General features: G+C 38.3%; 1 protein-coding gene across 21 annotated transcripts in view; it reads left to right on the top strand.

Moving 5' to 3' along the window:
• Positions 1-27961, top strand: part of RABGAP1L (RAB GTPase activating protein 1 like) — a 460914-nt gene that overhangs the window by 273444 nt on the left and 159509 nt on the right. For 20 of the 21 annotated variants that reach the window (XR_004961000.1, XM_036273775.1, XM_036273790.1 and 17 more), the window contains 3 exons: positions 9243-9317; positions 20793-20918; positions 23446-23589. Coding sequence is in view for 19 of the 21 variants with exons in the window: in XM_036273775.1 (XP_036129668.1) it covers positions 9243-9317; positions 20793-20918; positions 23446-23589 (345 nt within the window). In the remaining 2 variants the exon portion in view is untranslated. Of the gene's footprint in view, positions 1-9242; positions 9318-20792; positions 20919-23445; positions 23590-27961 lie in introns of those variants that run through there. The other variant, XM_036273791.1, reaches the window with a different exon arrangement.

Raw genomic sequence — 27961 nt, 5'->3', positions numbered from 1 at the left:
TCCATATGATCTCAAATGGCAGGTTATCCTCCTTTCTAGCTGAATAATTGTGACACATACAATACCTTTTTTATTCATTCATCCATGGATGGACACTTAGGTTTCTTCCATATCTTGGCTATTGTAAATAATAGTGCAATAAATATAGGAGTGCATAATATCTCTTAGAAATCCTGTTTTCATTGCTGGACTATTCTATTACATTGATCTACTTATCTATCTTTGAACCAGTATTACACTATTAGAATTATAGTAACTTTATAATAAGTCTTATCTTGCATTGTTGGGCCTACAACTTTGTTCTGCTTCAAAATTGCTTTTACTATCTTGGCCCTTTATAGTTCTGTATTTTAGAATCAGCTTGGAAGTTTTTTGTTGTTGTTTTAAAGGTTTATTTTTTTTAGAGAGAGTAGAAGAGAAACAGAGAAAAACATCAAGGTGATAGTCAAACACTGATTGGCTGCCTCCTGCACACCCCCTAAAGGGATTGAGCGTGCAACCAGGGCATGTGCCCTGACCAAGAATCAAACCGGCAACCTTTTGGTGTATGAGATGATGCCCAAACAACAGAGCCACACCAGCCAGGGTGGAAGTTTTTGAGGGGAAAAAAAGAAAATGCCTTTGAATATTTTAATTGGTATTGCATTGAGTCGATCTTATGTCTATTTTATCAGTTTTTCAAAGAGCCAACTTTTGGCTTTGTCGATTTTATTTGCTATATGTTCGCTATCTATCTTATTGATATCTGCTCTTACTTTTATTATTTTATTTCAAGTGTAGTACCTGATGACCTATCAACATATTCTTGTTTCTTATCTTTTGATTTTTATTTACTTGTTCATGCTTTCTTCATGCTTGATTGTTTTTAATAGGATTCTGGATCTTTGTGTGAAGAATTATAAAGCTGTGGATGATGTTTACTCCAGAGTAGATACAGCATTCCTCTGGTAGGCAGATGGAATGTGGGGGCGGGGGTTCTCTTTGACCCAGGATTGACTTTTCTTGCTTAGAGGGTGTGGCCCTTCCAGGATCTCAACTAAACGCCTGAGGCATTTACTAGCCACCTTCCTCTTTGGTGGGCCCTCCTCCTTGTGTCCCTGACACTGGGAGACCAAAGTCTCTGCTTAGTTACTCTTCGTGTTCTCGCAGGCCACTTTCCCCAAAGTTCCCACTTCTTTGCGACATGATTTAGCTCCCGGGAAGAAGTAGGAGCGATCAAATTTTCACACTGTTCCCCTCTAACTTTCTGGTAGACAAGTAGTTAGTTACTAATTTCAGATTTTCAAGGAGAGCAGGGAAATTTTCACTGATCCTCTTGTTTACAATGGGATAGCCAGGGTACCAGGTTAGTGTACTGATAAATCTTAATCTCTTGGAGTAAGAGTTTTACTCTACCTTTTAAATCACTCATTTCACATTTTCCATTTTAGAAGAATTGTCTAATTCTACTTCATTACCAAGGGCAATGTTTATAGCCATTCAAAACAGCAAATGCACGCTCACACATATACATACACATTTAAAGAAGCTTCATGGCATGTGTGTGTGAGTGTGTGTGTGTGTTAACTTCATGCTTAGCTTTGGCTTACAATATCTTAAAACACTTCATATGTGTTAGTATCACTGAAGTCCTCCGTGATGGATTAGCTTTGGGTTTTACTTTTGTGGTCCTCTTTAATATACATAATAGGATAGACTTTCTGAGTCAGAACTCAACAAAGAATCTATGATGTTATTTTAAATATGGATTTTTCTTCTGAAACTGTAACAGTGAAAAGGTCAGGAGTGTGAAGCTAGAGTCCCGGAAAGAGAATGCCCGATCTGTTTGCTTTGAGAGTGTTGAGGAGAATTTAAAGTGTGCTTTGTGTGCTCAGTCCTAAACACTTTCCTTGAAATAGCTTTGTGGTTCTGTGGAGCCTGTGGTTTGTCAACGGAAAAGCCAGCTGAAGCCATCACACCTTGACTGGAACTCAGAAAAGAGAAGGTGGGATTGTAAGAAGGACAGAAATGTTAAAATCAGAAGTACAAGGGTTGGTGTTTACCCTGAGGGCTTGATGATAACAACTCTTTTTAGAAAACAACATTACTCAGGAAAAGAAGAAAGGTCAGATTACTTTTTAAAATTGAGAGAAAGGAAGACCAAAACTAACCTGTAAAGACAAAACACAAGGAACCTTGAAATAAAATGCTGCTCACAGTACCTTCTGCGTTGATGGCTTTTCACAACATAGAGATCTGTTTCTATACTAGCTTCCTGTGCCTTCACCCTCCTAAACAATAAACTTGCAGTTATTTCTGAGTGAATTAGTTAGGGAATTATGGGAACTCATTTCCTATTTACTAATTATTATGCAGTTGGCAGTATCTTTATAACTCTGAAGCCTCCTCCTTAACCAGACCTCTTCCTGCATCTTTCAAAGACCCAAGAAGGGTGTAAATCTGAATTGCTTTCCTCCTCCTCCCCATCTGTCCAGATCTTAGTTGCCCACTTCCCTTATGAAGCTGTCCTACCCACTTCTACCCACAGTGACTTACAGATTAAAAATATTTTCCAGAACGCAGACCATTATTGTGGAGTATGTTTTAAACATTCCCTGATTAGTTTCATTTCAGTCTTTTCTGCAGTATGTTCAGTCTCTACGGAAGAGGCTTCCTCTGACCTTCTCCTTTGTCTCAAGAGGCAGAGTGCAGTACTAATCGCAGGATGTCATCGTAATTAACTCAGTGGTCTTGACTCGGTGAAGCTGGCTGTGTTAGTCTAGGTTCTCTAAGACAGGACTAAAGGTGTAAGAAACACGTTAGGGGAAATGCCTATAAGAGAAAATGGGAGGAAGCTGGCCGAGCATGGACACCAGTGCTAGTCTGACCCCGGGGAAGAAGAGAAGGTGGGAAGTCAGATGGGAGTGTCTGAGACCACAGTGTCTGTCTAAGGAATGTTTGGCCAGGCCAGTGGGGGGAGTCCTCGGCCATGGCTGCCTGTGAGGGCCCATGTCTGCCAGAAGCTGGTCCACCTATGTGTTCTCGCTGCACACAGGCGTTGGCTGGGAGCAGCCAAGGGAAGTATGGCCCATGCAACGGAGGAATGGATTTCAGAGCATAGCAATGGGGGCCCTCCATCAGTTATGTCCCCGCTGGTGGTGATCTAGGAGGTGCATTTTCATGGTCGCCATACTGATATTTTATTTATTTAGGTATTTATTTATTTTTAAAATTTATCTTTATTGTTGAAAGTATTACAGATGATCTTCCTTTTTTTCCCCCATTAACAACCCTCTCCCCAGTTCTGTCCCCCTCCCCCTTCACAGCACTGTTGTCTGTGACCATTGGTTAGGTATATACATTCTTTGGTTTATCTCTTCCCGTCCCCCAACCCTCTTCTTTCTGAGGTTTGTCAGTCTATTCCCTACTTCCATGTCTCTGGATCTATTTTATTTGTCAGTTTATTTTGTTTATTTTATTCCACAAATAAGTGAGATCATGTGATACTTGTCTTTCTCTGACTGGCTTATTTCACTTAGCTTAATACATTCCAGGTCCCTCCATGTCATCTCAAAGGATAAGAGATCTTTCTTTCTAATGGCTGCATAGTACTCCATTGTGTATATGTACCACAGCTTTTTTATCTACTCATCTACTGATGGACACTTGGGTTGTTTCCAGATCTTAGCTATTATAAATAGTGCTGCTATGAACATGGGGGTACATATATTCTTTCTGATTGGTGTTTCAGGCTTCTTAGGATATATTGCTAGAAGTGGGATCACTGGGTCAAATGGCAGCTCAATTTTTTTTTTTTTATCCTCACCCGAGGATATTTTTCCATTTTTTGTACAGATAGAGTGGGAGGGAGAGAGAGGAAGGGAGAGAGAGAGAGAAACATCGATGTGAAGGGACACATCGAGTGGCTGCCACTCGCATGACCAACCAGGGCCGGGGACAAACTGCAACCGAAGTACGTGCCCTTAGCGGGAACCGAACCCGGATCTCTCCGGACCGCAGGCCGACGCTCTAACCGCTGAGCCAAACTGGCCAGGGCGCAGCTCAATTTTTAATTATTTTTTATATTGTTTTCCATAGTGGCTGCACCAGGCTGCCTTCCCACCAACAGTGTACTAGAGTCCCCTTTTCTCCACACCCTCGCCAGCACTTGTTTGATGATTTGTTGATGGCAGCCATTCTGGCAGGTGTGAAGTGATACCTCATCATTGTTTTAATTTGCATCTCCCTAGTGATTAGTGATGTTGAGTGTTTTTTTCATGTTTCTCCTGGCCATTTTCATATTGATACTTTGGATGAAAGTTTAATGTATGGAAACTCTAAAAGAGCTCTCTATTTCTACGATTTTCTTCTTCTGTAAAGTACTTTTATTTGTAAGGATTATTCAGGCTAATCTCCTTAGGAGCAGGGCTGTTGCTTAACCTTACAGACTTCCTTTAGGATGGCCCTTACATGTTATTATTTTTAAATCAAAAGTCTAAGAATGTAAAAGAAATACTCTGAGTAATTTACCATAATGACATCATGGTTTACTTGTAATAGAGGCATTAAATGTTTTAAGGTTAGAGTAGTCTAGTTATTTTATATTTCCTTTGGAAAACAAAAACAAAAACCAAGTATATCAGTTCAGTTTTTGTTTTGTTTTTTTAAATTTATCTTTAGGTAGAGTGGGAGGGGGAGAGAGAGAGAGAAACATTGACGTGAGAGAGACATATCAAGTGGTTGCCACCCACACAACTCCAACCGGGGCTGGGGACAAACTGCAACAGAGGTACATGCCCTTAGTGGGAACCGAACCCGGGACTCTCTGGTCTGCAGGCTGAAGCTCTAACTGCGGAGCCAAACCAGCCAGGGCTCAGTTCAGTTTTAAATTGTTGCCTAGGACCTTTTTTTGAAGTGTTACATAAAAGGAAAGTTACATCTAGGAAGTTTGCCAGCAATGTTAGATAAGAAAATTGCTTTGTGAGTGAGTATGTGTGAGTACATCTAACCTTCTTTGTTTATCGTCACCAGTATTTAGATTATTTCATGTCAGTGAATCTATTTTTACAGCTTATGTTGATACTCTGCTTTTTACCGGTACATAAAACAAACTTAATAACCTTTAAGCCCCAATTTTTATTATTAGAATCAACAGACAAAATGATTCTGTCAAATTTATATATATGTGTATTTCCATTTCTATATAATTTTAAAACAATCTCAAACTTATAGGAGAGTTGCAAGTACAGGCTTTTGTTGTTTCCTACTATTTGAGTGATTTGCCATCATGATGCCACAGCACCCCTAAGTTCTTGAGGGTGTTTTCCAACAAGCAGGAATACGCTTCCACATAACTGTAACACAACATCAAAATCAGGAATGCAGGATTGATACGTTACTTCTGCCTAAGCTTTGGACCAGTTGTCCAAATAATGTTCTTTATAGAAAATGGTTCTAGTTCAGCATCGTACCTTTCATTTAGTTGTTGTGTCCCCTTGATGTCCTTCTATCTGGAACAGCGCCCCAGTCCTCCCTTCACTTTCTTGACCTTGGGACTTTGGAAGGTTACAGACCAGTCATTTTCTAGACTGGCCCTCCATGTGGGTTTATCTGATATTTCCTCCTGGTTGGATTCGGGTTATACATCTTGGCAGGAATAACAGAAGAAATGGCCTGTTCTTATTTCTTCCTTGCAGGTATCACACGCTTGCGATTTTCCCGTTATTGATGATGATCACTTTGATCATGAAAATAAAATGTGTTTGCTAGCCTTCTGCACGATGAAGTTACTCTTTTTCTCTTTGTAATTAATAGGTATTGTGTGTGAGATCATTTGTAACTATGTAAATGTCCTGTTTCTCAACAGAGTTAGCATTTGGTTGTCATCTGCAAGTGGACTCATGCGTTCTCACTTTATCCTGTCTCGTTGATTATGTGTCTATCCTCACATGGGTTTCACACTGTTGTTAATACTGTGGCTTCACAGAAAACACAGTAAGAGTTTCTCGAATGTTACTCTCTTTCTTCCGGAATTTCCCCCTTGCCTTCTAGCTTTTGTGGTCACCTCATTCTGTCCTCTGTTTCTTCAAGCCAATAAGACTGTAGTCTTATATGCAAGCTTCAGCTCCCCAGTGTGGTCCCCACTGTTGGTGCCACTCCCGGCGTAAAGAATGAGAATCTTACCCAGTGTCGTTTCCTTCTTTCAAGTTGATTCTCTCCCTGCTTCTGCCGTCTTTGTTTAGCTCCTCAGTGCCTTCTCGTACTTGTTTTATAAATTTGTCTGGAAATAGTTTAAATTTCTTTCCAGAGGGAAGGTTGGTCCAATAGGAGCTTTCCATTACATATAGAATTGCTACCTACCCAGACGGTGTTCAGAGTCAGGCTGAGCAGGCATCTGGCCGAGAGGCAGTTCAAGTGAGGAGTGGGAGAGGTCTGTGCCGAGAGGCAGGCTCTGAGCAGGGCGAAGGCTTCGGTTCAGTGCAGTTGGAGAAGGCTTAGACCAAAGCCAGACAGTGCTTGGAAGAGCTCCAAGCAAAAGAACTTGCTAGAACACTGTGTTTCCAACTGTGACTCATAAAATCAATTTAGTTGGTAACCTCTGAAAAAGTTATTTTTCCCAGTAACCTAGCCCTAAACCATAAAACGAGTGGAAAATAAGACTAATGCGTTACTGATTTGCACTGTTATCCTCAGCTCTTTGGTGGGAGGATAGTCTGTGGAGCTGCTGAATTCATACCTTCTCTGTCTCATGGATGGTGGACCTTGATTTTTAAAAAAAATATGTTCTTACTGATTTTTTAGAGAGAGAGGGAGGGAGAGATAGAAATATAAATGTGAGAAAGAAACATAGATCGGCTGCCTCCTGCCTGCCCCCCCTACTGGGGATCGAGCCCGAAACCTGGGCATGTGCCCTGACCAGAAATTGAACCAGAACCTCTCAGTGCATGGATGGCAATCAGTCCACTGAGCCTCACCGGCTGGGCTGGACCTTGATTTTTATTGGACTTCTCATGTAACACAAGCAAGCATACAAGTCATACACTTCTCGATAAATGTTAGATGTATTTATGTAATGATGGATCCAACAATTGTCAAAGTTATGTTGGGGTTGATGAAGAATGATTGACTTTTGGAGTTCCAGAGTTTTAAGGAATCCTCTACTTAGACATCTTTCATGGGGAAGGGGAAGTGTTGAGTGTCATTTTATCACTCCTGTAACATGCTCTGACGTCAACAAATCCCAGAGTTCCTTGTTCATGGAAAAGGCAGTGACAAAGCACCACCAGGAATGCTGCCAGTAGGGATGGCATTGGAACCGCTCCCTCTTCCTTCAGCTTCGTGCTCCTTCTCTGTTCTGTCTGTTTGCAGTCCTTCTTCCAACCCGACACGCACACAGTACTCAGCACACAGTGTGCGCACACATGCACACACACATACACACAAACACACACACCCATGAGCTCTGGATAAAAGTACAAATGAAGCAATCAGAAATATAACTGTATAAATCAAAGAAGATTTTAAAAGTAAAAGAATACTCATTCATCTTTTAATTTTTAAAATTTAGCAGAGCTCTGGCAACTGATGATAACGAAGAAAAGCTCCTTTCAGATTTATTAGGTAATGATTTCATGATCTAATTTTTCTCTCATTAGAAGAGAGTGTGATAATATTATCATTAGCAGAAGAAGGTTAAAAGAGAGCAATAGTACTTCAAAAGATATCATTAAGAAAAGGATACGGTGGGGCACAGACTGGGGGAAAATACTGGCAATACAGTCTGACAGTGGGCTTTTAAACTGAATGTATAAAGAAATCTTATGAATCAATAATGAGAGATAGTAACAAAAGAATATATATCAATTGCCTAAAAGCACATGATAATATGCTCTACATTGTTAACCATCAGGAAAATGCAAGTCAAAACCACAGGAATTACTAAGGACGGAGACTGGCAATATGAGGTATTGACGAGGACATGAAGCACTGCGTACTCATACTTGGCTGGTGTGGGTATAATAATTGTACCACTACTCTGGAAACAGTTTGGCATTTCTTATCGAGTTAAGCACTCACTAATCATCTGAACCTTGAACCTCCACTCCTAGGTATTTACCTAAGGAAAATGAAAACCTATATCCACAAAAAACCTTGCATGTACATAACAACTTTATTCATTCATACTAGCCAAAAACTGGGAGGGAAACCCAAATGTTCATGAATGGGAGAGTGGATAAACAAATAGTGGTATATTCATGCAGTGGAATACTACTCAGCAATGAAAAGGAACAGACTACTGATACATGAAACAATATGGCAGAATTTCAGAAACATTATGCTGAGTAAAAAAAGCCAGGCACAAAAGAGTACATATTATATGATTCCATTTATGTGACATTATTTTAAAAATGCAAAGCTAATAATATATTGTGATAAAGTCAAATCAGTGCTTATGTGGGATTTGACTGCAAAGAGGCACTGGAGAATGTTCTGGAATGATGGAAATCATTCGGTAATGATTATATATCTGTAAATCTACAAATCAGTCTATAATGATGGATTACATAAATTACCCAACTCAAGGAATTGTGTAATTAAAATTTGTGCATTTCACTGAACACAAGCTATATAGTTCAATATAGGTTTTTTTAAAAGTAAAAAAGAGTTCCAGACCCTGCACTCTGACTTCTTTGTCATATAGGAGACACCACACTCTACCCTTGCTTTGGTAACCCTTCCTGATTATCTCTGATAACTATAGCCCTGGACAGACAGTGTTTATACTCTCATATTAAATGGAAAGCCCCTCATTAAGATGAAGCCCAGCACATGGACAGGGTACATGTCCAGGATTCAAACAGCACAACTGGGATGTTTGTCTCTGGGCCAGTAAACTATGGCCTATGCGGCCATTAAGATTTCCCTCATGGGGTGCATTAGGACCCACATCAACTCAGGACCTTCCCATGCTTTTCCCTCCTTAGCTCCTGCCTCCCATGATCTCATTTGCTTGACGACAAACCACAATGGATCTTTTAAAATTAACTTAGGTGCTCTGAGAATCTCTTTATTCCAAATTCTGAAGATGAACCTGCCCCCTCCCACCCCTGCCCCTGTGCTTATGATCCATACCATCAAGTTGAAGGACCAAAAAAATTGTGCTGGACAGCCCATGGATGAGAACAAGCAGTGGCTTGGTGTGAGTTCACACCTAAGTGAGAATCTGTGAGTGCTCATGAGATTTCCTTTCCACCTTTCTCCAGGCCTACTCTGTCTACGACGAAGACATCGGGTACTGCCAGGGACAGTCCTTTCTCGCTGCTGTGCTGCTGCTGCATGTAAGTAATTTTCCATGTGAAAATGGCACGGTGCTGCCAGCTTCATTTTACTTTCCACTGGTTTGTCCTCCCTCTTCCTCTCCATTTACCCGATGGAGATTACATGTGGCATATCTTTTTTAAATGTACCTTCGGTGTGAAAGGAAGACCTCTGAAGTCAAGAATAGGACAGTTCCTCAATAGCATTAATTTTGTTGGCTAGAAGAGAATAAATTGCTTGCTTGAAGTTATTTTTAACTAGAACCCTCTAAAATTGAAGAGGTCAATGTAACTGCCCCGATATGAGCAGGACCAGGACCATTTTGAAGAAATGTGACAAGGAGTCTTCTGTCTTTTCTGCGATGTATTTTTGTATATTCTCTTTCTTCTCGGTCATTTTATTTAACAGAACATTTCTTGAGCATCTGTTGTTGGTACTGGGCTAGGAGGTGGGTTACAAATGTGAATAGTTTGTAATATGTGTTCTCAGAGGACTCATGGTCCAGGATGGGGCACAGAGAATGTAGGCACATATTTATGTCTTTATTGATTTTTCTTATGTTTATTAGAGGACTTATAGTGTGCTTAGTGAAAGTGATACACAAAGTAAGAGAATAATAGAGAGAAGAATTACCTAACAGAACTTGCAGGAAGACTTTGGAGGAGGTGGTAGCTTTATAGTAATTGAGGTTGGGGAAGGCGAGACGAGAAAGAGAGGGAGTAGAGATTGCTAGACGAAAGGAACAGCATGAACAAATGTATGGAAACACAGAAGGGCACAGCATATAAAGGGAACCATATGAAATTACAGATTCTATGTAATTACCATAGGAACTGCATGCAGGGAAGGGTATGCAGTAAAAATGTCAAATGAGCAGGCACCCAATTACGAAGATGTAATCATGTCAACAATTGTGGGCTTTATTCTAAAACTCAGGAGGAACTGCTGATCAGCGTGAAGTGAGGGAATGGCAGCCAGACATTCATTTCAGAGACATTCTTATATACCCGTGTAGCAGGCCGAACTGAAGGGAATAAGCAGCAGAGGAAACAGGAAATGTCATCTAAGTGAGCACTGTTGAGGCCTACAGAAAGGAACAGAATAGAGAAACATGCAGGAGGTACCCTTGGTAGGTTTTATAGAGGGTCAAATACAGCTTGTCTAGTTTTCCAGCTTTGGTGAGTGGATGAATCATGCTATTTTGAGCTGAGATAGAAAAAAATGTATCCCTTAAGATCAAATGAAGAAAAAGTGTTAGGAGGGGATGATGAATTTTGTTTTGAGTTCCTTGAGTTGGAGATATTTGGGGGACATCTGTGTGAAGCCACCCAGCAACCTGTTGGATGCTGGAGACTGATGCTGGGGAAAAAAATCAAAGCTGAAGTTATGAAAGTAGTCCCTATTATCTAAGGAGAACAGATAGGGAAGAATAGGACAGAGCTCAGAGGTGCCAGCTATTCAGAGATGCCATCTGATGAGGATGAGGAATCCTTCACGAATTTCTGGATTTTCAACTGGGAGGAAGCAATGGGTAATGTCAGATGCAGTGGAGAGGTCCAGCAAGGTTAAAATGGAAGCATTTCTTTCAGGTTTGCATTCTGGAAATGAGCAATTCTAGTAGATTTTGGTCCTCGTTCTGATAAGTTGATTTGAATGCTAATAATGATATACAATGGTTCTATTGTGATTATTCACCTTGTTTAACTTTGAGTTTGATTTCTTTGTGTGTTGAATTATCACCTGTTGTTGGTCTTCGTGATCTTGTCTTTGTCATCCTTCTTTCTTTGATATCCACATAGCCTATCTTCTTGGGATTCCCTGTGATAATCAAGCACTTCATAGCTACAAATTCTCTACTGCTAAACCCACCATGTCTAGAATAGTTAGGTCACTACAACAAGGGGCTGGAGACTGTAAGCAGTGACATGCTCTATTCACCAAGGCCATCGTTCTCCTAAAAGGAGCCTTTGTAGTCTCTGAAAGCTGATGGTCAGACAGTGGGTGGTGAAGCTTCGTCTTCCACAAAGTAATCTCTGAGTATATCACAGTCTAGCATTTTAGACCTCTGTCCTTGTTCAACACATTGTAATATAATGATTGACATTCAATGAGAAGAATATCTCTCTGAGAAATCTGTTCTGAGATTTAACAGAGGGTTAGTTACTTGTAAGTTCATATTTGTTTGTTAACACCTCCCCACCCCTGCCCTGGCTGGTTTAGCTCAGGGGTTAGAGCGTCAGCCCACGGACCAGCGAGACCTGGGTTCAGTTCCCACTAGGGGCATGTACCTTGGTTGTGGTTTATCCCCAGCCCCAGTTGGGGTCATGTGGATGGCAGCCAGTCTGTGTATCTCTCTCACATAGATGTTTCTCTCTCTCTTCCTCCCTTTCTCCCTCCCACTCTATCTGAAGATAAGTGCAAAAATGTCCTCGGGTGAGGATAGAAAAAACAAAACAAAAAAACGAAAACATCTCCCCGCCCCGAAGGAAAAGAGAGTGACTCAAATAGAAAATGCAAATACCCAGTATTTTTTTCTACATTATCTCCTCTCCTAATGCAAAGGTCATATGGCAAGTTGGCTATTGTAAACTTAAACAACAAAATCGCTTCTAAAGTATATCACAAGATGGATCCAAATTCAGTCCAGGCTCTTGTACTTTCTGCATTAGTAGAATTATACAGTTGTTACCATGGCTTATAAATAACTGAAAATACAGAAATGCCTTCAGAATCTTTGAGGAAAGACAAACTGATATTCAGCATGTTAGTGAAAAACATTCTATAATTTTATTATTTTTTATTTTATTTTTTATTTTTTTAAATCCTCACCCGAGGATATTTTTCCATTTTTTGTACAGATAGAGTGGAAGGGAGAGAGAGTGAGAAACATCGACGTGAAGGGACACATCGAGTGGCTGCCACCCGCACGACCAACCAGGGCCGGGGACAAACTGCAACCGAAGTACGTGCCCTTAGCGGAAACCGAACCCGGGTCTCTCCGGACCGCAGGCCGACGCTCTAACTGCTGAGCAAACTGGCCAGGGCACATTCTATAATTTTAATTGACAGTATATGTGATATTTCTGTTAATCAGCATATTTCATTAACGGACCACCCAACCCATTAACCAATTTGAATAAGTAAAGTTAACTATAATTCTTTCCTTCCATATTTTTGTCTCCATGGCTTAAATAGGTAGAAGAATAAAGTCTAGTGTAAACAATTAATCAAATATACTGTCTCAGGTTCTAAGGAGATATGTTATTAGGTTCTTACTAATTTTTTATCTGTTACATAAGCTATTGCTTCTTTTTGCTGCCAGACATCTTTCGGCAGCTCTGCATTAATCATTGTCAGAACCTGCTTCTTTGGGGATGCTGTCTCTTCCTCCCCGTGGTCATTTATAATTCACATGCACTGCCTAGTGGAAAGAAAGACCAAAATGAAAGTATGTTCAAAACATGCTTTTAAGTTTTCTAAAGTTTTTTCATGTCTAAGAAGTTTTAGGAAATAATTGCTTTCTTGCTTGGAAATTTTCAGAGGCTTTGATAATAGCTTTTTATCTTGTTGTAGTTTAAACAGTGGAAGAATTGAGTGTTTATCACAATGGACACTGTTATATCTGTTGATGAAATTACAGGAAACATATCATTTACAGTTGAAGAAAAATTTTAGCACAGATTGCCTGTAACCATTGTGGTGTTTACCTGCCTTTGAAGTTAAATATGCAATATGATCATTATGGTGTTAGTCTGATTAATTGGAAACATAATATTAATTTTCTTTTGTATATTTCATTCTAAAAATCATATAAAATATTTTAAATAATTTTTAACCCAATATATTTTTCTAACATATATTGTCAAGCAGCTTTATTTTTCTAGTTGAACATAGACTTTTTACACCTTTAGAAAATCATGCTCCTTTTTAGGTAAATTACTGTATGTATACTAATATTTGCTTTCCAACTGCAAAAAGTATTATTTTTGGATAATCCGGAATGTTTACAACTATTGAATTAAAAAAAAAAAACCCAAAACATTGATGAGGCATTAGGCACAACTCCTTTGGAAACCAGTTTGGCTTTATCAGGTAAAAATATGCATACCCAGCAGTTCCACTCCTAGGCGTGCACCTTAGTCGAATATGTGCACATGTACACCAAAATCATGTATTAAAATTGTCCTGGGATCAGTGTTTATAACAGTCAAGTAACTTAAATGCACACTACCAAAATGCCTAATACTAGAATTAAAACTAGACAGTAGAATGGATAACATAGTATTTTCATGTAGTGGAACAGTGCAACATTCATCTCACGCTGTGTAGGCTCACGTGAACAAACCGTACAAACAAGATTCAATAAGAACGCAAATTATATTGGCACCTTTTGATAGGATTCCATTTAGTACAGAGTGCAATAGCAGGTAAAACTAAAGTGTATTTTTAGGATGTTACATAGCTGGAAAAATATAATAACACCAATGATGTGATTACTATTAAAGTCGGGATACTGATTTCTCTGAGGGGAAACTGAGAGTCATGATTGGGAAGGTACACACAAGGATCTATTTCTTAATCTGTTTTACTCCATAATCAATATTTGTTAAAGTTTAAATTTGACTTTTATGCATTTTTTGGTGTGTGTGGTTTTTTTTTTTTTTGAGGAGACTGTAAGAATTATTCCATTTATTATGTTCAAACCATAATCAGCCTTCAGTATCTTTTGCCTGAATAGATTCCCATATGCTTTCCCCCCTTTTTAAAATTAGTTTTCATTCAATACTATTCCGAAGTTTCAGGTGTACAGCGTAGTGGTTAGACTATCATATACTTTACAAAGTGTTCTCCCTGATATTTCTAGTACCCACCAGGCCCCATACATAGTTTCTTCACCTTTTCACCCAGTCCCCCAAACTCTGCCCCTCTGGCAAACACCAGTCTGTTCTCTGTCTATGAGTCTGTTTCTATTTTGTTTGTTTATTTTGTTCTTTATATTCCACATAGAATTGAAATCATATGGTATTTGTGTGTTTTATTTCACAATAAAATAAGGTTTAAAAATTATTAATCTTTTAGTGCACCCCCCCCCCCAAAGATAGGTTAAGGATAAGATCTAACCAATTGACTTAAGAAATGAGAAGAAGAGCTACTTCTTAGGTTTTTTTTTAAAATGAAGATTCCACAGAGTCCGACGTGACAAGGTAGAGGCTTCCTAGTGTTTTTATAAGTAAAAGAATTTGTGCCATTATATTATATTATTCAGGACTCTCTCTGCTACCTTAGCTCAAAGTAGCTTAAATTAATAAGGAAATCTGCCCGGCCAGTGTTGGCTCAGTGGAGTAAGTGTTTTCCCATGGACTAAGAGGTCCCAGTTCTATTCCCGGTCAGGGCACATGCCCAGGTTTCAGGCTCAATCCCTAGTAGGAGGCGTGCAGGAGGCAGTCGGTCAATATTTTTCTCTCACATTGATGTTTCTATCTCTCTCCCTAAAAAAAATCAATAAAAACATATTTTTAAAAAAGAAGGAAGTTTATTGGCTCACCTAACTGGGAAGTCCAGGACACAGATGATTTTGACATGGTTTGATTCCAGAGTTCATATTTTGTCATCAGGAATCTCTGTCTCTGTATCTCTATTTTGTTTAAATTTTCTTGCCTTAATTAACTGGGTTGGCCACAAAGTGGGAAACATGACTGCTGGCTGGCCTGGCTCATATCCTTTCAGTTTTATAACTTCATTTAAAAGGGACCATCTTTTGCTATAGCTACTGCATTAAAAAAAAAAAAAAATCCCTGGAGGATTCTGATTGGCCTGCCTTGGGAACCTGCCATCCCTGAATCAGTTGCTAAGGCCAGGAAGGGAGGATGTTCTGATTAGCTGGTCCAGGCCTTGAGTTCCCCTCAAGTGCTGACAGTGAGCTGGATCAGCTCCTACTGAACAATGGAGCGGTTCTCCTAGAGGAAGAGAGGTCCGATATCAGATGCTAGCGAGATAGGATGCTAGACAGACATGTCACATCATCTTATAGCGATATCCTTTACTACAAGAGTTTTAGTGCATTTTTTAGTAAGTCCTTTTATGTTCCCAAATCATTTTTTTCTTATAATCCAAGAGAGTGTTCTGTTCCGAGGTCATTCTTGCATCAGTGCTTTGAAGCCATTTCCCAGTACTGTCTCCCTATGTCCTGTAAATATATTCAGAACATTTTTCCTTTTATTTATTTATTTAAAAATTTTTTTTCTTTATTGATTTGAGAGAGAGAGGAAATGAGAGGGAGAGAGAACATCAATTGGCCGCCTCCTGCATGTCCCCCACTGGGGATTTGGCCCACAACCTGGGCATGTGTCCTGACTGGGAATTGAACCAGTGACCTCTTGGTGCATGGGTAGATGCTCAAACACTGAGCCACAGTGGCAGGACAAAATATTTTTCCTTTTAAAAATCCTCTGTTGATCCTCCCATTTAGATATCTTAGGTTTCTCTGCCCTTTCAAAGCTGAACTCATTCAAAGGACAGTAAAAAGCACAACTATAAATTTGAACTGTAGTTGAATACCTTTCAAGTTATATGACCTTGGGCAAGTTTCCTAAACTCTCTGAGGTTCAGTTTTTTGTTTTTGTTTTATTCCACTTATAAAATGGAAATAATATTACCATATTTCCAGGGTTCTCATGAATATTGAATACTTATATTATGAGCATAAAGAGTCTTATTTTGTTATCTGACACAAAAAGAGCACAGTTGTGAGATCAAATCCAGGCTTTACTTAAAAGATGTGCAGTTATTGGCAAATCACTTAACTTCATTGAACTTCACTCGTCCAGTATTTAAAATGTAAAAACAATGCCTACGTCACAGAATTTGGTGAGGGTCTAAAGGGATTATGAATGAATGCCTTTAATAATGGTAGCTACTGCTATTCACTCTAAAATGAATTATTATTTGCCCAGCCAATTTTCTTTTGGACCCTGGTACCATTGGCTGAAATTGATCACACATTAACAGACTAATATGTTACACAGTATGTTTTATAGCGTATAAATAGACATTTAATTTAAATGTATTTTAGCATATATTTGCTTTAAAAGGAAAATAATCAGCTGGAAGCTTTCACTCTATTTGCTGTTCTGTACGTAAACAGTCACTGGCATCCACCTTTGTTGAAGAAAACTCAGAAAATCGGTGGTATGTCCAGCGCCTTTATGGAAAAAAGTAAACTTGCCCAACCAGTGTGACTCAGTGGCTGAGTGTTGACCCATGCACCAAGAGGTCGCCAGTTTGATTCCCGGTCAGGGCACATGCCCAGGTTGTGGGCCATATCCCCAGTGGGGGGCATGCAGGAGAGGGCCGATCAGTGTTCTCTCTCATTGATGTTTCTATCTCTCTCTCCCTCTCCTTTTCTCTCTCTCTCAAATCAGTAAAGAACAAAAAATTTAAAAAGTAGACTGATTGCAAAAAGATGTGAAACAGTCATGCAGGACAGAAAATTTTATTTTATTTTAAATAAGGGGATTATTTAAAATTATCAACATATAATTTTGCTTCAAAAACATATCTTGATGCATGTGACTTCAGATGAGTCTTAAAGACTTTGGAATGAAGTATTTAGAGCTTCTTTGTTTTGTGGTTCACTGCGGAGAGAAGCTGTGAAGCTTGGAGACCATTCTTCAGTGATTATCTTTGTTAGTACAGATGGCAGATCATTGGCAATATTTTCTACCAAACAGTGATTGCATCATGCTTGATTCTCAGATTGTACATGTAAGACAGGTATTTAGCTTTGTATTTCACAGAGCCATGGATGACATTGTGATATCTTAAATTATAGGATTTTAATGCTTATCTGTTCCTTTCCTCAATAAAGCAACACTGATTCCATGACAAAGCTCCTGTACACAGCCAAGAAGGATATTCAGTACTAGAGACCCATCATGTTGTAACATCTTAATATTTCATTAAAAAATATGTTGTTCAGTGATTTATTTTTATTGTACTTCAGACCAGTTATATATCAGTGATAAATTGGCTTGTCTAGTTCAATGAAATATTGATTGTTGTGATAAATTAAAGTTATGTTAATGCCTGTTTATAAAAATGTAGGCAAATGACACAATACTATGTAGTGGGGGAAACCACTCTTGTAGTAAAGTGAGGTCTGACAGTACAGCTAGGTATTGATTCTCAGATCTTGATTGATTTTCCTTATGCTAAAGGAGGGACAAGCTTAATAGTCAAGCTTAATACAAATTACTGATAATACAAATGTTTTTTGTATTTAGCATTTGTACTAATATTAAAACAAGTCAAGTACTGATCTGTTGCCTTTGGCTGCCCCTTACTCCCACCTTTATACGCTCTTTCCCTCTGCACTTGTACTGGCTCTTGACTCCACAGTAGACACAGACTGTCCTACTGTTGACGTGCCTTCACTGACAAAGGCAGTTTTGCTGAAGTTATCCTAAACAAATATTTAATGCTTGATATTTGTTTAAGTCTATGTGCTAAGAGTTTTGGGGGATACAAAGTTAAAGCAGTGTCCAGATGTTAATAGGAGCATACACATAACTTTATTAATGCTACAAAGAGCTTTTGGAGTCAGAGAAAGCAAAGATCTTGTCAGGTTAAAGTGAATAACAGAGACAGTGTGTTCTAAGAGCCATTTGTGACCAAACATAAAAGACAAAACTTCTAACTATATGAGGTGATGGATGTGTTAACTAACCCACTGTGATAATCATTTTGCATGTATATGTAGATCAAGCCATCACTTGTACAACTTCAGCTTATACAATGTTATATGTCAGTTATATCACAGTAAAGCTTAAATGATAGAAACTTACAATTAACGTATTAAAAACAAAATAGTAAATATTAAAAATAATTCACTTATTATTTTGCCACATTTTACTGTTGTCTGTGCTCTTGAATCTGTTTCTGTCTGTTTCATCTGCGTGATGGAAATACTATATAATGTTGCAGATCACTTCTCAGCTCCATTCCATTTATTTTCTAGTATTTGATGGTAATGGCCAAATACTGTAATGCTATAGAAAGGTCCCTATTACTCAACTTGTTATTGGAATTATTAGTATTCTGTTTATTTGTGTTGACAAAGCTAATAATTTATTGTTCTTAGTAAATTACCCTGCCATTATTGAAGTCATTAGTGGCCATCAGTAAGTGATTATTGTTCACAATTTCCAAAATAAGTTTTCATGTCATATATCTTTTATTTTACAATACCATCAAACTAGACTCAGCCTTCACTTCATATTATTGACACTTTAATCAGGTATAATCTCTTCCTTAAACATGCATTGTCTTATACTTCAGAAGCACAACACCATTATGTCAACATCTGAATTTTCTTTATTCTCTACAGTACAAATCAGTGTGTGTTGTTTAGGCCATATTATATACATTTTTAGGTATGTGTTTTCATTTTGTAAATCTTTGATATTTGCACTAAATTTTGTATGCTTTCCCTGGTTGCTGCTACTGATAAGGAATATATTAATTGAAGAACGAGAAATACCATGGGGAGATTAATTAGACATGCTAAATAGATTTCATTTTTAAACTAAAAAAAGAAGGTTTCACTTTCACTTTTCAAAGAATTATATATTTTCCCCATTACTTCCTCACTTATTTTGTTAGCAATCTTTTTGTCTTCACAGGGGTTCATTTTTAATTAATTTTATGATGAGATAATATCTAAGATCCCTTAAAAACTTATTGTAGCTGATCTGAGTTCTCAGATAGTCAGTATTGATTCTACCCCAGGTGGACTGGTATTATAGGGTTAGTCTATTATTTACCTGTGGCATATGAACAAACTGAAAATAAAAATTTGGCTCTATTGCTACGGTGAGACATGAAGGATACTAACTCCAGGATTACCCTTCATATATATATTATATGAATGTATAAATGTATATATTAATGAATATTTCTGGCTGAGATTGTCAGTTTTTTTCTTAGGGATCCAGTTCAAACTTTTAGTGATTTTGTTTTGAAGAACATTTATTAAATATATTATTTGTGTGTGTGTATTTGTGAGAGACAGAAGGGGCTAGGGAGAGAGGAAGGAGAGGAAGGGGAGAAAGAGGAGATAAGGGGGAAGGGATGAGAGAGAGAATTTAAGGTCATACCTAAAAGCAAAGTAGAAATGTATATCCATTTATTGTTTTCCTGAATAATTTACCTTGATCTGGCCCATACCCGACCATTCCTCTACTTGCTCTGGCTATAGTGACATCTAACTCCTCATCTGCACACCCAACCTTCCCTATGCCATGACTTCTGTGTCCATATCACACTCAAGTCGAGTTACCTATGTACTTGTCCTCTGGGAAGGCACTGTCACTTCACCTCTGTATCCCCAGAGCCTACTACAGTGCGCTCATCTCATGTGTTTAGTGAGTGACTGACTGTATAAATGATGACAGGCATCTAAGCCTTTTATTGGCTCTAATGGTTTTATCATATTCAAGGAAATGAAGACTTATGCCCTTTAGAAGATGCCAGATGGTAACATATTCAAGTAGTCATTCCCTTACCAAGAGGGGGACTTGAAGGAATCTGTTTCCCCAGGGCTGGCCGCAGGTGGTCTCCGAGCAGCGTTTTCGGATAGGCACTCTGGGGCGCTCAGAGGGGAAGGTGAGGGGCTCGGGACTTGGTGGTGAGAGTACTGTGGACCACGTATGTGCACAGTAGTGTCACTGAGGCTTCAGTGACAGAACTGCTACAGGCAAAGAATATAGTGCACTCATTCTGAATGACTGAACATAAAGTCAAAAAGTGTTCGCTGACTTGAACATCTAGGGTCAAAGCCAAGGCCCCAAACAGCTCATAGATAAAAAAGAAGTGAGTAAATATTTAGAGAATCAAAATGACAACAGTTTACTGTACTTATTTAACTTTGGGAGATTTTATTTAACAAATTTACATATTTCATGGTTTGTACATAGAGAATAGAAGTGGTCAGTTTGTATAGGAACTTAAACAATTCCATTTCTAAGTGGGTCAATAAACTGTACTTGGTTCAGTTATTCAGGTCGGAAGTTAGTCTAACGAGGTGTCAAATACCATAATCAGCCAACGTCACACTTTCAAAGGAGTGACATATAAAGTCGATATTCAGCCCTGGCTGGTTTTGCTCAGCCTCAGCCTGAGAACTGAAGGGTCATGGGTTTGATTACTGGTCAAGGGCACGTACCTGGGTTGCAGGTTTGATCCCCGGCCCAGTTGGGGTCATGCAGGAGGCAACCAGTCAACGTGCTGTCTCACATTAGTGTTTCTCTCTCGCGTGCGCCCTCCCTCCCTTCCACTCTATCTAAAAATTCAATGGAAAAATATCCTTGGGTGAGAATTAACATTTTCACTAGAGGGCTTCGGCTGTTAATGTAGAAAATTGAAAACGTGAAGGATATTTTCTGACATTCTGGCCAAATGCCACTCAATCATGTCTGTATTTATATGTTTTTCTGTAGATGCCAGAGGAACAAGCATTCTGTGTTTTGGTGAAAATCATGTATGACTATGGTTTACGAGACCTCTACAAAAACAACTTTGAGGATCTTCATTGCAAATTTTATCAGTTGGAGAGGCTAATGCAGGTAAATAAAGTTTGGAACTTTTATCTCTCAGGGATTGGCTGAGTTATAGAAAAAGTCTAATAAAATTGATGAACAGTTATGATTTGTAAAAGTTTAATGGAATTCTACAGAAAATGTAAGTGGATTTGGTTTCTGACCAATATCTACATTGGTTTTGATATTATAAAATTTTAACCATTTTAAAAATTGTCTTTATTTTTAGTCAATTTTAATACACTTTGAATGAGAATATAGTGAGTTAAGTCAATAAACAGATTGTTGAGTATTATTTGTAAAGAAATGAGGATATTTACAGAATAAAAATGGAAATACTTAAGAGTTTTCTCTGCATTAATTAGTACCAGTACCATATTTAGATCCACATATAGAGACTACTTTGAAAAGATAGAAAGATATTGATAGGAGAATAAAAACCACCTAAAATATTATATTGTGGGGACATACTTTAAAATTTTTCCCACATAAGGTGAAGGGATTAAGGGAAAAAACACCTCATAGACACAGACAAGAGTGTGGTGATTACAAGAGGGGAAGGCAGGTAGGGGAGGTAGAAGGGGGTAAAGGGGGGATAAATGGTGATGGAAGGAGACTTGACTTGGGGTGGTGAACACACAATACAATGTACAGATGATGCATTATAGAATTGTACATCTGAAACCTATATAATTGAATTAACCAATGTCACCTCAATAAATTCAATAAAAATTTTAAAAATTTTTCCTACATAATTTTCTGATCTCAGAGTTGTTACTATTTTATAAAATGTATGTATAAATTTATATATGTGAGAAACATATGTATGTCAAATATTACATAATGAAAAAGATTGTAAGGGCAAAATTATTGACTTAATGCTGCTTAAAAAAATTAATGAGTAGCTTTGAAATTCCACCTGAGATTAGAAATCTTGCATTTATAATGGATGTCTGCATTCTGTATATGCGGTATTGGGAACCCAAAAGAAATGTGGCAAAAAATAAGTGAAAGGATTGATTCCATCCTGGGGCAGAGTGAACGGCTGGGAGGAAGGTTAGTGGGCTGTGGCGCAGAAGGTGCAGGCAGGGCCCATGGGCGTGACCTGTCCGGAGATGGGAGTGAGGCCGAGAGGCTGGGGACAGGGAGTGGAAGACGAGTTACAGTGAGGGAAGGACAGCTGTGCTGGGCGGAGGGCATGTGGGAGGGGAGAAGACCTCAAACGTGAAGCAGAAATAAAAGGGTGAAAGGATGTCACCTGAACTGTAAGTGCAGTGACACATGGGCACTGCGGGAAGAACGAATGTGGAAGGGTCTGGTAACTATGGGCACTGCCAGCTATAGGTTCTTTTTAGAGTTTTAATTCTTCCAGGTAAGAGTTTGTTTGGGATTTTTCACTTTTCACCTTTCATTTACAAAAGTTTATATGTTTGTCAAAGGTCACTATTATTAAGCGCTCTGAGAGCCAAACAGTTGTACCTGATAAATGAATAGCAAGTTTGCGGTACCATGGAGAAACCCAAGCACTTTTTGTCTGTTAACTGGACGCCCATTGGATGCCCATTTTAAGTACTAGATGGGCATATTTGGGTGTTCTTCAAAGAGCATCTTATGCAAGAAGTCATTTTTTTATTTTTGTTTTTGTGATCTGTTTATGAAAACACAACGAAAGTGGGCTTTTATGTGTCTTCCCCTTTGTCTTTTGGTTATGGGAACCGGTGCTAATGCTGTGTGCTTTGCCTTCATAGTTCTGAAAAGCTTTCACTGGTATAGCCCGAGGAAAAGATAGAGCTAGCATAAAGACATTCTAGGGAGATATTCGGTTTCATACATTACACACTTTCAGTTTCCTTACTTTGCCATTTTTTTTTATCCTCACCCGAGGACATTTTTGCATTTATCTTCAGATAGGGTGGGAGGGAGAGAGGGGGTGAAGAGAGCAAGAGAAACATCCCCGGGGACAAACTGCAACCGAGGTACGTGCCATTAGCAGGAACCGAACCTGGGACTTGCTGGTCCGCGGGCCGACGCTCTAACCACTGAGAAAGTGGCCAGGGCCTTACTTTGCCATTTTTTTAAGATCTCGAAGATAGGTTTCTAAAACTTTGATTATGTTTTGGCCTTCACTGAGTGCCAAAAAATATACTGAAGTGATATCATAAAACCCAGATGATGTTGACATCAAGCACATCTCTTTCCTAGTTAGTTAGGGGTTGAACCCTGAACAGAGGTGTTTTTACTTGACCCTGGAGTCATGATATTCCTTCGAAGGCAGGTGGGTCATCTGAGTATTTCCCAAGAAATAGGACCAGTCAAGTGAGCAGGAGATGATCTTTGTTGCTTGTTCCTAACAAGTCTGCCTTTCTTTTCCTTGGTGATCTGTCATGTCCCGAATTCTCATCTCCTGTCATCACTCCTGTGTAGTTATACAATTCAGTGACTGCTGCAGGAAAATGAAAAGTATTCATAGGAAGCTTGTCATAAATTGCAGTTGTGGCAGGAAATAAAGCTGCTTCTGCGTTCCGTCCGCTCAGCTTTCCTCTTTGACTCTCAGGAGCAGTTACCGGACCTGCACAGCCATTTCTGTGACCTGAGCCTGGAGGCCCATATGTATGCTTCGCAGTGGTTTCTCAGCCTCTTCACCGCCAAGTTCCCGCTCTGCATGGTCTTCCACATCATTGACCTGCTGCTCTGCGAGGTAGCCCTCCTCTCACCCGGGCCGGGGAACCGGTCCTGCTCCACGAGGTGGCGGGGTCACCGGCCTGTTTCCTTCCCGTGGCATTAGGCTGCAAATACTAGCAGCAAGTTCTGTTTGAACTTTGAGTAAAGACTGTTCTGATTGAAATTTTGTTATTTGCGAGAAATGACAATATTAAGGCATATATAATTCCTACAAAGTAAAATGAGGTGATTAAATTTGTATGATGAAATTTATAATGAGTTCATATAGGTGTAATAATGGATTACTAATATAAAAGACCTTTAAAGTTAAATAGATGATTTAGAATCAGGTGTTTTTAATAGTAATGCAACTATACTCCAAGAGTGACTATAAATGAAAAATTTTTAATAATTAAATCCTCAATCCATAAGGTAATTCTTTATAGATGGTATTTGAGAATCCATTCAGAAATAGAGAAGTGATAATGTTCCTGCTTCATATCGTTATATTATTAGACAGTAGAATATTTCAAAAATTAGTTTGCACAATTTCTTAGGTAGCTATAGTATTTATTTCTTCTATTATTTTTAGTTTCTTATATGACTACCTTTATTTACTTTGCTCTCTCAAAGAAATAAGCAATAGTACACATATACTGATCATCAAAGTGTTTGACAGTTTTAGCAGTGATAGAAAGTTGCTGGATGAGAAGAATCTTTTAATTGGGAATATAAATGTGTATAAAAAGATAGCTGTCTTAAATTTAAAAGCTGGAGTAATTAATCAAAAGTATAAGCCTAATATAATCTAGGCAGTTGTGTATTACTTTTCTTACATAAAGTTTCTTCTTTAAAGAAAGTTTCTTCTTAAAAGAAAAGTCTCTTTTAATCACCCTAGGAACTAGAAATTTTATCATAAAGGTGAGATAGAAAGGATACAGTGGATTAGCTGTATGAAGCATGACTGCTGCTCAGCTCACCACGGCAGGAGCATTTCCTGTGGGCGTGTAGCCACGTTTCACTCTTCACGGGTTCTGGCTGGGGTTTCACAGTATTTGAAGGTGCAGAGCATTCTGTAGGTTTGTAAGATTTTTAAACATTTGCAACATATTTTGATAAAGAAGGATCAAGAAACTTGCTGGAATTAGGAGCTACCGTCTTATTTAAAGTCAAAACTGTGTGATCACTGGAATGGTGACTTTCCAAAATTATCTCTTCATGATATAGAAGCTTCTGGAACCCAGACATATAGTTTTTCAGGAACTTTCATCTTGGAACTACTTGAATTTCTAATATCAGTTGCTAAGAAAAATTAGCAACCTTTATGGTGAAGAAAAGAAAAGAAAATTTATAAGCCTTCTTTTCACTTGTCAACCGTGATTCATAATCACAGTGTTTGAAAGATCTTAATGCTCATTAAAATTAATAAGAGCATCGAAGATAGATGTCACTTTCCCTTCTGTTAAACTGATGCTCTGTAGCTGTTTTAGGAAGTTGGGTAGCTTAGCTCTCCAAAACGTGGAGTGGCTTGTAATCACAACATACTGCTAACCAGGGACATAAATAACAAGCCTTCGCAGAGCAGAGTAGCTTTGTAAAATAAACTTTATTGGGAGCAATACTGGAGTATGCTTCAGGATATTCTTCCCTTCCACTAACTCATCTTTGTCAGAGTATTATTTTGCAAAGGAAATTTTTAGATAAACTTTTATTTCCTGCCTGTGTTTTCTCTTTGCCCATTTCCTTCTTGCAGTTATATAAAATATTTATAGCAAAGCTATTCTTTCATGTGTAATAAAATATTCTAAAAGAACAAATGGTAACATAGTCTTAAATAGAATAATCCATTTATTTTTTTTGTCATATTCTCTATTTTTTAAGGAAATAATTTAAATCTTGATGGTTATTAATGTTTAGTTACAAACGGAAGGCTAGGAATTTCTCAGATGGAAAACTGTTAATTTTTCAAAAACTTTTCATAGGCCCTCCTCCCCTTCACTGCCTCTTCAGTCATTACCCCTCCAAAGAGTAATTGCTGTCCTGACTTTTAACACCATGGGTTCGTTTTGATTGTTTTTGAATTTTATACAAATGGGATCATACAATATAAACTCCTTCTAGTCTGGCTTTTTCATCAATCATTATGTTTCAGCCAGGTAGTTGCATGTGGGCGTGGTTTGTTTGTTCCATCGTGAATACACCACAGCTTCTCCATTCTTTATCCTATTGCTGAGAGACATGTGGGTCGTTTCCAGATTAGGGCTACTATGAATAGTGTTGCTGTGAACATTCTTGAACTTGTCTTTTGGAACATACTTTTTTGGAATTGCTGGGTTAGGACATGCATACACTAAGGCTTATAGATTTTGCCAAGCAGCTTTCCATAGTATTTTGAGCGTTACCTTTTGAGTTGTTTTTATTCACTGAAAGTCTTCCTTGTGATCAAGGGCAGGTTTTTGTTTTGTTTTGTTTTGTATTTTAAGAGGGCATGTCCTGGATCAGACGAAAGTTCATGAATATGAAACAAAATGCAACTCATTTGGTGATTGAAGTCATTTGCTTGGTCTCTGAAGTTGCATACAGATGGGACCAAGAATGGATCTAAGAGCTGAATCCATTTTGTGCTCTATGAGAGAAGTCAGCCTGGTGGGGAAAAACCAGCAGTGTGCTCAGATATACAAGAAGCAGCATAGAGGCATTTTAATATTGGAGTTAAGATATCTGGCTTTTTAGTTAACCCTTCCTGTATCACCTCATTCATGTTACTTGACCTATCTATATATGTCTCAGTTTCTTCATCTGTTAAATGAAGCTAACAATACTTACCTCCTAGGTTTATATAAATGATTAAATGATATTGTGAATAATAAGGTGCTTAGCATTGTGCTTGCTACAGTAAATATTCACTTAATATTACCCTCCATTCTGCTCCATCTACCTATATAGCTCTTTTAGTTGCTCTTAATTTCTTCATTTAACTAGCTGACTTTGGAGATTCTTAAGAGAGTCAAGCCCTGGCCGGTTTGGTTCAGTGGTTGGAGCCTCGGCCTGTGGACCAGAGAGTCCTGGGTTCGGTTCCTGCTAGGGTCACATACCAAAAAAAAAAAAAAAAAAAAAGAGAGAGAGAGTCAAGTAGCTGCTTGTTCTTCATTACTTTTCTGACAACTTTGTCCACCCACTCCACCCCCACTTCCAGTTGAGATGCTTCTTTGCTAAAACCAAAATTTTAGCCATTGACCTTAATAGAAGTTTTATTCTATTTCCTTTTGACTGGTGATTTAAGTTGTCCTCCAAAAATATTTTTTTCTACCTTCTTTCAAAAGACATAAGGAAAACAGTATTTCTTTTAACCTTCACATGACAACTGGGTTTGAAGTTGACTCTTCCCAGATAGTTCAGTTTTTAGAGAATCAATATAGTAACTTTATATAGTAACTTGGTATTTCATGAAACTTAAGGAAATCATTAACCTTTCAAATTAGAGTATATTTCTTGCTTCTTCTTTCTTTTTAGGATAATGAAAAAATAATATTTAAAATATCTTATTAAATACCACCAAGTGTGGGCCCCCTTTCAGGGCAGTTTTCTGAAGCTGTTATCGGAAGAGTGGATTTATTATATAGCATTCTGACTCTTTGCCCCATTTTTTCCCCTCAAATAATAATACGTCGAATTTTTAAAAATTGAGATATAATTGACATATTGTGTAAGTTTGAGGTATATAACCTGTTGGTTTGATACATGTTGGTTATATATTGCAATATGACAGTTGGTTATATATTACAATACTATAATAGCATTAGCTAACACCTTTATCAAGTAATACATTGAATTAAAAAAACAACATCAGAATGGGCTGTTATAAGGAAGATGAAGAATTCTAACATAAATATAAAACTTTCTGAAAACTTTCAAAGTAGTAATTGGTTACAAGAGTAGGAGGCAATGCTTGGATTAACCAGTAACTACTGTATAGGCTACTTTAAAATTTTGTTTAGCGATAGAAATCTTCAGGACTAGAAAAAACTCTCTAAAATCTTTTGTTTGGACCCTAACTTCTCTCCCTACCTACAAGCTCTTTCTGGTTCTCACATCAATTGTGTTACAGCTCTTTCTTGTGTTTTCATTAATTTCGTCATTACAGAAAGAGACTGAGGCCTCAAGTTGAGACGCCAGAACCATTCGTGCTTGCGCTTCCTGTGACTGTTAGAAGGACATTTACTCGCTCCTTCATTCAGTTCAGCGAAAGTATACCGAATTGCTCTTAAATCCTGACACCATTCAAGTCTGGGATACAATAGTAAAGAAAAAGCAGATAAAACACTTTCCCTCATTTCTTTGTAAAGAAACAGACGATAAACAAATGACTAAGAAGAGTATGTAGTAGATCAGAGGCGGTAAGCACCATG

This window comes from Molossus molossus, unplaced genomic scaffold, assembly GCF_014108415.1.
Source record: "Molossus molossus isolate mMolMol1 unplaced genomic scaffold, mMolMol1.p scaffold_m16_p_20, whole genome shotgun sequence".
Classification (NCBI taxonomy): Eukaryota; Metazoa; Chordata; class Mammalia; order Chiroptera; family Molossidae; genus Molossus; species Molossus molossus.
The sequence above is the reverse complement of the archived record's forward strand: the minus strand, read 5'-3'. Positions and strand labels throughout refer to the sequence as shown.